A 9,669-nucleotide genomic window follows, 5' to 3' on the forward strand; every position below is an offset into this window, starting at 1 on the left:
CTGGGTGGAAGAGGAAGTGAGGTCAGACTCTGCTCTGCTCCCGGAGAGACCCGACAGCTCTGCTGGAGCAGAGACGCCATGCTCAGCCCTCCCAGGTAGACTCAATAGCTCTGCGCTCTGAGGCAGACACATGAAGCTCAGACTCATGATGGACGGAGGCTAGAATCTTCCCGGTAAGCGCACCTTGGGGTGCTTACACACATTACTAGAAATGGGCTAGTCCAGGTGCGAGAATTAGCCTGTAAGGGTTAGAGTTCATGGGCCAAGCAGTTCTTAAATGAATACAGTTTGTGTGTTGTTATTTCGGGCATGAGCTAGCCAAGTGGCTGGGGTGTTGGGGACGCAGCCCCGCCACTCCATATTTCAACATGGGTACACCCTAAAAATATTCTCCCCACTTCCTCAAGAATCAAGATCTTGTGTTTTCCCCTTTTTTTGAAGATGAAAACACCCTGTGGTAAGGAACATGGCAAAGGTGGTGGGACAATGCCTTCAATGACAATGTTGATATGAATGTTTTATCAGAGGCTCCTTCCTAATGGTTTTGCAAAAGCAGGCTGCTACGAAACAAAAGGGATGGCAAGAAGCCCAAGTGGCTTCTAGAACTGAAAGTGCCCCTGGTGACAGACATCAAGAAAATGAAAGCGATTATCAAGCATCCACAAAGAGCTGACTTGCATCACTAACCACATGAGCTTGAGAAAGAACTCTTTAAGTTCCATAAGGGAACACAGCTCTACCATGACACCAGCTTGTGACACCCTGAAAAAAGGATCTAGCTAAGCTGTATGTGGACCTCTGACAAGCAGAAACACTGAGCTAATAAACACTTTAAGCCATTCCAGGTGTGGTCATTTGTTGTGCAGCAACAGATAGCCAGTACAGAAGTGACCACGGAGTTCAGGGAAGGAGTCCCATCAGCCAGGCCTGAGCTCAGGCCTAGTAATTCCAGTTCCAAGGGATCTGACCAATCCTTCACAGAGACATACATGCAAGCAAAACACCAGTGGATAAGTCATTAACAATTATAAAAATAGAACCCTCTCACAGGAATGACTAGCTGCTTGGATTTTAGTTGATTACAGCTGTAGTCAAGTTAACAATCAAGATTGGCCTACAAGCTAGGTGGTGGTGGTACACCTGACAATTGTCAACAACTTTATTAAAATATCAAATGCCCAAGCATCAGGGTAGAGATTGGAAATGGGTTAAAATCAAATGAGGTTCACTTAGTCACTGTAATGCCCCCAAAGCAAAGATCTGATTTTATTTGAGAGAAAGACTCTTAACAGCTGAAGATTACAGACACTTTTCAATATTTCTCAATGCTTCTTGATAACAAAGATATTATTTGTATGTATTCTAAAATTAAAAAAGATTCTAAATGTACAGCATTCATTAGTAAGATAACCAATCAAATCAATCTCTTAAACTGTTCAAATTCTCAAGTAGAAATAAAGTATTCAATGTCAATAAATATATTATTGCTTATGCTAAGAAATGACATTGAAGGCCAAGATAAAAAACACTGATGACAACTTATGCTGGAGAGGATGTGGGGTAAAGGGAAGACTCCTGCATTGCTGGTGGGAGTGCAAGCTGGTACAGCCCCTTTGGATATCAGTATGGCTATTTCTCAGAAAATTAGGAAACAACCTTTCTCAAGACCCAGCAATATCACTTTTGGGTATATCCAAAGGATGCTCAATCGTGGCACAAGGACATGTGTCCAACTATGTTTATAGCAGCTTTGTTTCCCATAGCCAGAACCTGGAGACAACCTAAATGCCCCTCAACCGTATGAGAATTAGCTATTAAGAGGCTGGAACTAATGGGCCAGACAGTGTTTAAAAGAATATAATTTGTGTGTTGTTATTTCGGGTGTTAAGCTAGCCGTGCGAGAGCCGGATGGGACAAAAAGCAGGCCTGCTTGCCTCATCACTACACCTCAACTGAAGAATGGATAAGGAAAATGTGGTACATTTACACAATGGAGTACTACATAGCAGAAAAAAATGACATCTTGAAATTTGCAGGCAAATAGATGGATCTAGAAAACATATTGAGTGAGGTAATCAAGATCCAGAAAGCCAATTATCATATGTACCCACTCATTAAGTTGTTTTTAAACATAAAGCAAAGAAAACCAGTCCACAAATCACAATCCCGGAGAACCTAGACACAATGAGACTCACATAGATCTAATCTACATGGGAAGTAGAAAAAGACAAGATCTCCTGAGTAAATTGAGAGCATGGGGACCATGGGAGAGGGTTGAAGGAAGGGAGAAGAAGGGGAGCAGAGAAAAACGTAGAGCTCAATAAAATCAATTTAAAAAAAAAAGGAAAAAAAAAGAAACGTCATTGAAAGCAGACTGAGGGCTATACGTCAGTGACAGAGCGCTTACCTAACATGTATGAGGCCCTAGGATCACTGCTCAAACATTGAGGCAACAGTAGAGTAGAGGGTAAATTCCTGAATTATTATTAAGCAAACTAAGAGGTACTTATCTACAAGTTACAGATGATTTATAAAAACCAGCAGTACTTACACTTTTCATATAGTTTCCTTGGTTATTAGTTATTACAATTATATTACCTTGAAATATTTTACAATTTTCTTCCTGAAACTGTCAGAGCTGTATGAAAAAGTCTAATAGTGCATTTTCTGATCCTCCTGTATCCACCTGGAAAGAACGAGAACTGTAGGAATGTATACCCTATCTGGCCTTGACTGCTTCTTTTATACAGTGTACAGAGTAAGTATTAAATGAACTACACAAAACTATCACCAAAGTCCTAACACCACACTGCTGGCACCCCATCACACTGCCTGCACTCCACTAACACTGGCTCCAATACACACTATTCCCACCCTGAAGAAAGCTTCCTTATATTAGGAATAATTGCTTTTGCTTTTCCTTCCAGTGCCATCCCTTATATACGCAACCCTAAAATTAGATTTTTACTCATTTAATCTGGTGTGGAATCATATTAATATGTAACCTTTGTTTTGCTTAATATTAGACTTAAAAGTTGATCTATGAAGCTACAATTAGTTCATTCCTACAGAAGTAAAATGATACATTAACATACCACCACCAACTCACTTAAGTAGCCACTTGGATCTTCCAAGTTTGGGGTTACTGCATACAATACTGCTGTGCACTTTCTTGTATATGTCTCTGGGTATCCATGCATGAACAATTCTTAACAATATGTAGCCTGAAGTGTAACTCTTTGGCATTAAAGGCATACTAAGCCCATTTTTAGAATGACTATATCAGTTAAGGTTCTCAGAGCAGGGCCTGGAACTTTCATGTTCTTGTTCTCACAAACTGCTGGTGTCATCAGACTCTGATTGCTGTTACTTTATATATTTCTATCTTGTTTTCTTATTTGACAGGACTTCTGTATCTGAGTACAAGTTCTTTTCTTAGCTATTTATAATATAAAGCAGGGCCTTCTACTTTTGTGCACAATGCAATATCCAGAATTAGATCTCATCACTGGCTGTCCTGCTATTTTAAAGAAGGCCTAGAAAACCAGAGAAAATACCAGAAATAAACTATTTAACTACAAACAATAGGAAGGTATGAATATGATTGGCAATAAATCAGAGTTTAAGAACAAAAGTTTGTTTTGTAAAGAGAGGGAGAGAGAGAATAAAACTGTATGGAGTTAGACATGTGTAGAAAAGTGGGGAGGATTTGGGAGGATCTTTGGTAAGGGAAACCATGATCAGTACAGTGTATGAAAAATACATTTTTCAATAAAAAAGAATGGAAGCACGAGCAAGGAACTCAGGACCACGAGGGGTGCACCCACACACTGAGACAATGAGGATGTTCTATCTGGAACTCACCAAGGCCAGCTGGCCTGGGTCTGAAAAAGCCTGGGTTAAAACCGGTCTCGATGAACATAGTGGACAACGAGGACTACTGAGACCTCAAGAACAATGGCAATGGGTTTTTGATCCTACTGCACCTATTGTTTTTGTGGGAGCCTAGGCAGTTTGGATGCTCACCTCACTAGACCTGGATGGAGGTGGGTGGTCCTTGGACTTCCCACAGGGCAGGGAACCCTGATTGCTCTTTGGGCTGACGAGGGAGGGGGGACTTGATGAAGGGAGGGGGAGGGAAAGGGGAGGTGGTGGTGGGGAAGAGACAGAAATCTTTAATAAATAAATAAATAGAAAAAAAATAAAATAAAGTTGAATAAATTTAAAAAAAAAGATGTGCTGAGTGAAAAAGAAAAAAAAAAGAATGGAAGGAAGGGATATGGGTGAACCTAAAAATTTCAGAATTACCACTAGCCTCATTGGCTGAACACAAACCAGAACAAAATAGTAAACTTACTTAATACATTGAGGTTGTTGGTGATTGTTTAAACAACTCTGTAACAACATTGTATTGCAATGTTAAAGGGCCTGCTAGAGCCTCAAGGCCTCTCTTTATAAATGAGAAGTCAGAAGTAATAGATGAAATAGGCTGTGGTGGCTCAAGTTGAGAACAAATTTCAAGAGAGAAATAATCTGAGCAGTGATGAAAGTGTGTGTGGGGGGGAGTAGAAGCTTAAGATTTGAGATACTTAAAATTTCTCAATGCTTCCTAAACACAAAAAGACATTATTTGCATATATTCTAAATTAAAACAAATAAAAAAATGTACTCTATACAGGTGTGTACAGGGTGAACTCTACAAGGCTACGAAAAGGCTGTCTATGCAAAGCTCAATTTAAACATCTGTGTATTTACACAGAGGTACACAAACTTTAAACATAGAGAAAGGCAGTGGTTATAAGAAGATATGACAAAGCAAGTGTCAGCAGTATTTTGAGGAGTATAGGAGTTCATAATATTATAAAGCTAATTCATTAAGAAGATATGACAACACTGAATGTGTATTGAATTCTAATGTTTCAATTCATGAAGTAAAAAAATGTTTCAATTCATGAAGCAAACAGAACTGAAATTACACTTCTTTCATTGACTGTAGTATGAGCGAACACAAAATAACACAGGATAGAGAAAACACCAACTTGGGGATCAGAGAGACTTTAAGAAAGCACTATCCAATGCATCAACTTGGCCAACTGTTAGCACAACAGATACATAGTATATTTCACAGAGGTCTTAATGTGCATATCCCTAATGGTGAATGAGGCCGAGCGTTATCTCATGTGCTCATCTGTCTTCTGCATATCTTCAATGAAGTTTCTGTTCACGTCTTTGCCACCCTCCCTTTTTTGATACAGGGTCCCACTACATACAGTTTGGCTCTAACTTGTGGTGATCCCCCTGCTTCAGCTTCCTAAGAACTAGGATTTCAGGCATGTGCTAACATGATTAGCTTCCATTTTCCATTTGTGCTATTTGTTTCTTACTGTTAGTTTTAAGAGTTTGTGACTTTAAACAATCTAGATATGGTACTGGCGATATGTGACTTGCAAATATGTTCCCTAGAATCATTCATGGGGTAAGTTTTACATTTTCATGTCCAGTTTTTCAACTTGCTATTTCACATATGAATGTTTATTTTGTGCTCAGTTCCAGGAACTACTCTTGAAATCACAATTCTTCCGGCAACTGAAGAATGTTCTGACACCCATGCTGCCAGAAGATTCTTTTCTTGCTTCTTGAGTGAACCGAATTGCTTATGGAGCTCTGTCTACCCAGATGTCCTCTTTCAAGGCTCAAGTCTACACCAGGGGTAAACAGAAGCAAAAAAACTGTAAATTATCTGGTGGGTTGGTAGAGTCTGACTTTTGGTCATTTCAATCTGCTTTCTACCATTTACTTTTCCAGAGTCCTGAAGATGTAGAAGAGAAAGGTGTGTTTTCCACCCTTTCATGTTACCCAGAACCAGAACCATAATGATCTTTTTAATAGGTCTGTTTGGCTCTCTGCTAAAAAACAAAACAAAACAAAACAAAACAAAACAAACAAACACAGAGTCATACATAGCCAAAAGCAACGTGTACTTAGCAACAGTAAAATGAAAGTAAGAACCTTTTAGGATTGTCAATCAGTAATTATAATCTATTTAACTGGACGAAAGCTAGAAAATCTCTGGCTCTAAGTAGTCTATGATTTTGATTCATTAGGATTCCACTTCGCAAATGACTCAAGGTACCAGGATAACATGTTTTGTTTCTTGTTTTTAGAAGATACATGGGTTGTTGGGGAGAAATGGAAGGAAAGGAATAACAAGAAAGATGTGATTAGCTGAATACTTTTTCACGGGAAAGAAAGGGGCTGAAATAGGAACATTATATAAGAGGCATACAGTACATCTGTGGCAATCTTTATAATATAGGCTCCCAACTTTTCTTATTTTCAAGATCAAGAGTGGTCTATGCCACTTCCTCTTGACATCAAGCTCTATGAACTGCTTCACTAATAAAATATTGCAGAAATGATACCGCGCCAGTTTGCAAGTCTGGGCGGTGGTGGCGCACGCCTTTAATCCCAGCACTCGGGAGGCAGAGGCGGGCGGATCTCTGTGAGTTCGAGACCAGCCTGGTCTACAGAGCTAGTTCCAGGACAGGNAGACCAGCCTGGTCTACAGAGCTAGTTCCAGGACAGGCTCCAAAGCCACAGAGAAACCCTGTCTCAAAAAATCAAAAAAAAAAAAAAAAAAAAAATAAAGAAACTGGTACCTTCCTCTTTCTGTCTCTTTTAAGACCTGCTTCTTTTAGAGTCCAGCTACCATACTATGTAGACCAGGCCACATGCCACACAGAAATGTCTGTTGAGAGTCAGCATGAACTGCCAGATCTGTGAGTGAAGACACTCCTGGATACCAGCCCCAGCTAGCAATTCGCCCCTAGCTTGTGAGTCTTTCCAGCTGAGGCTCTAGACACAATGGAACACAAAGAGAAACACCTCAGCAGTATTCTCAAACTTCTGATGCACAGATCCATGAGTTAACAATGGCCGTTCTTCATACCATTATGCTTCTGAGTGGCTTGTTATACTACAACACATAATTAGAGCATCTTTAAGCTACAGGGGAACCATCATGCAATCAAACTATTTTAAAAACAGTAAGTACTCTTGACGTTATAATGGGCTTTAAGAGAAAACCATGATTTGGAAAGCTCTAGTGAGGGTTATTATCCTCACTAATTAATAAAATGGGATAGGGAGGTATGACAGAAAACCATTAAAATTTGTCACAATATTAACAGAAGTATCAGAGTTAAGTTTCTAACTTCACTAGTGGTTGAGCAATACCAGTGTTAAACTCTCATTTCTCTGCTTGACACAAAGTAATGAAAGCATCGGATATAACTCACTGCCCTCATAGCACTTATTTCTGTCAGAAGGGAAAGAGAGCATCTTCAGGATCAGCGACTCTATTGCATGGTATTAAATGCTGGGTGAAATATGAAACCAGCAAGGAGGGCAGGGCGTGCTGTTGTTAGTGATGACAATGGAAAGGCTTGCAGTTTTAAGTAAGAGGGATGAAAAATGCTACACGGAGGTGAGATTTGTCTGAAGACATTATAGAGATGGAGGAATAAGCCACAGCAATGCACAGGATAGACAGAGCAAACAAATACAAAAGCCTGGAGCCCAGTGTAGCTGGGAGTTTACTGAACAAACAAATCTAACATATTAAGTCTTAAATGTTACCGAGAACCAGAAAAAATTTTGGTAGAAAAAAATTGCAAAAACCTATCACCACTAAGAAGCAAATTCAATAAAAGGTATGTTTTTTGTCTGTTTTGTTCATGAAGTGCAGAGCCGAGCTTCTGGAGGACATTCAAAACACGTTTGCAAAATGAATGGAATCTTGGTGGCAGCTGCTCTTATAGCTGTGAGTTCACTTTCTTGAGTCTCAGTTCTTACATTTAAAATTAGAAATAATTACTCTCTCCTAGCCCACAAGTGGGTAGTGAGGACAAGGTATGGGGAATTTCTACAAAGTCTAAGCTCTTCACGATATAACTCAAGAAAGTACCAGAAGCAATTATTACTAACAACAATCTCTCTTGCCAACTCCAACCTCTAAAATCATCCTCCCCCTTCTGAAGTCACAGGCCTTGGGCAGGGTCATTTTCCCTTCAGCAGGCAGGAGTAAACTTTTAGCCCTTACGGGCTTTTATTATAGAGTGACGGCAATTAAGAAACGATGGCTACTCTTGCCAACTTTGGAGTCTGAGGAAAAGAATGAGGCAATTTTATGTAGAGTCTACAGCCTTTTATAAAATCCAGTCTCCCTGCACAGCATTTTTTTCTTTTAAAAACGCAAGAATTCCCAATAAAAACACTTCAGCATGTTATTTTCCACCCAAACCTACACCAAACTGATTGAAGAAGAAAAAAAAGAGAGATGTGAAGGACGCTCTTGGACTGAATAAGCCTGGAGATACTCAGTGAGCGTCTACTGAAGGCCAGTTATTAGTTTTTAGAGGTCACAACCCAAAGGGACAAATTCTTAGTTCTCTCGGCTTTGACAGCTTCCCCCGTGGCCCCTGGGGCTGACCTAGCTTGGAAGTCCTTTGGGATTTTGTACGCCGCACCAAGCAGCTCCCTTCCTCCTGCGCCCAGAGCCTCAAGGCTTCCCTTCCAAGGAGTAGGAAGGATGTGGGTGGGAACGAGAGCTAAGACAGCACAAGGTGGAGGGAAGGCGGCAGCCTAGGCTGAAAACTACTCATCAGAATCTCTCAGACTGCAGGCCGAGGTCTCAGGCTGACGGGGCCGCCCGAGGTATGTCACCAGAAACCCTCCCGGTCCCAGTCGACCCAGGGGCCGGTGCGTGACGCCCTGCAGCCGAATGGAAGCGGCAGGCGCGGCCGCCCTCGCTACGCAGCCACAGCAGAGGACAAGCAGCGTCGGGCCCCGCCACCCTTGCGGAGCCACCTCACCTGGCCACCGCTCGGGTTCCCACCGCCGTCCCCGTCCGGCCAAGCCGCGCTCACCTGCGAGCCCAGCCCAGGGCCCTCCATCACGCCCGGCGCCCGCCCCGCAGCGGCTCCTGCGCAGAGTGGCGGCCGCGGTGCGCCCGCCAGCACGCCTCGGCCGCCTCTCGCTCACTTCCGGATCGCGCCCCGCCCCCGTAGCTGCGCGCGTCCCCGCGCTGCCAATCCGCGACGCCAAGCCAATCCCCGCCCTCTCTCGCACGGAGGCGGGGCTTTCTCGTCTCTAGGGAACGGCCGGTCCTGCCCCGCCCTCCGCCCCGCCCCCGCTATGCTATTTCCCGCAGCCCCACCCTTGGCAAACCTCAGGTTCCCATTCTGGAGGCCCTACGGGTTTCTGTTCAGGCTGTTATTTCAATGTCCACGAGTGGGCTAGCCCAAACCTAGATGTCCTTGTGGAAATCTCTGCCTCGCCTCAGTCTCCCCAACTGTGAAATGGAGTCAAGAACAACTTCATCTAAGCGTTTGGAGGATGAACTGAGGAAAATTATGCACCGTCCCTCAGCTGAGGTTTGGCGAATGAAGTGCATTCTGTCTCATGGACAGGCTCACGGATACTAACTGTTAAAATATCTGCTGCTCTTGAGCCATGTGCTCTAAGGGAGGCACTTCTACCATCACGGCCTATTTCCTCATGGCTCAGTGGGCAAAGGCGCTTGCCAACAAGTCTCACAACCCATGTGTGGTCCCCGGGTGTGTTTCCCTTTCATGGCAGAAAGGAAAAAGTCTTAAAGTTGTCCTCTAA

At 42.5% G+C, this 9,669-nt stretch overlaps 1 protein-coding gene across 2 annotated transcripts in view; it reads right to left on the bottom strand.

Moving 5' to 3' along the window:
* The window catches only part of Zdhhc13 (zinc finger DHHC-type palmitoyltransferase 13), a 45,299-nt gene extending 36,251 nt beyond the window's left edge, over positions 1-9,048 (bottom strand). Inside the window, exon 1 of one of the 2 annotated variants that reach the window (XM_050122094.1) lies at positions 8,928-9,048. In XM_050122094.1, the coding sequence (XP_049978051.1) occupies positions 8,928-8,954 (27 nt within the window). In that variant the 5' untranslated portion in view covers positions 8,955-9,048. Of the gene's footprint in view, positions 1-8,873 lie in introns of both variants that reach the window. The other variant, XM_050122093.1, reaches the window with a different exon arrangement.
* Positions 9,049-9,669: the final 621 nt, after the last annotated feature.

The sequence above is a fragment of the Alexandromys fortis genome, unplaced genomic scaffold (genome assembly GCF_014885135.2).
Source record: "Alexandromys fortis isolate MF-2015 unplaced genomic scaffold, M_Fortis_MF-2015_v1.1 scaffold_170, whole genome shotgun sequence".
Lineage (NCBI taxonomy): Eukaryota > Metazoa > Chordata > Mammalia > Rodentia > Cricetidae > Alexandromys > Alexandromys fortis.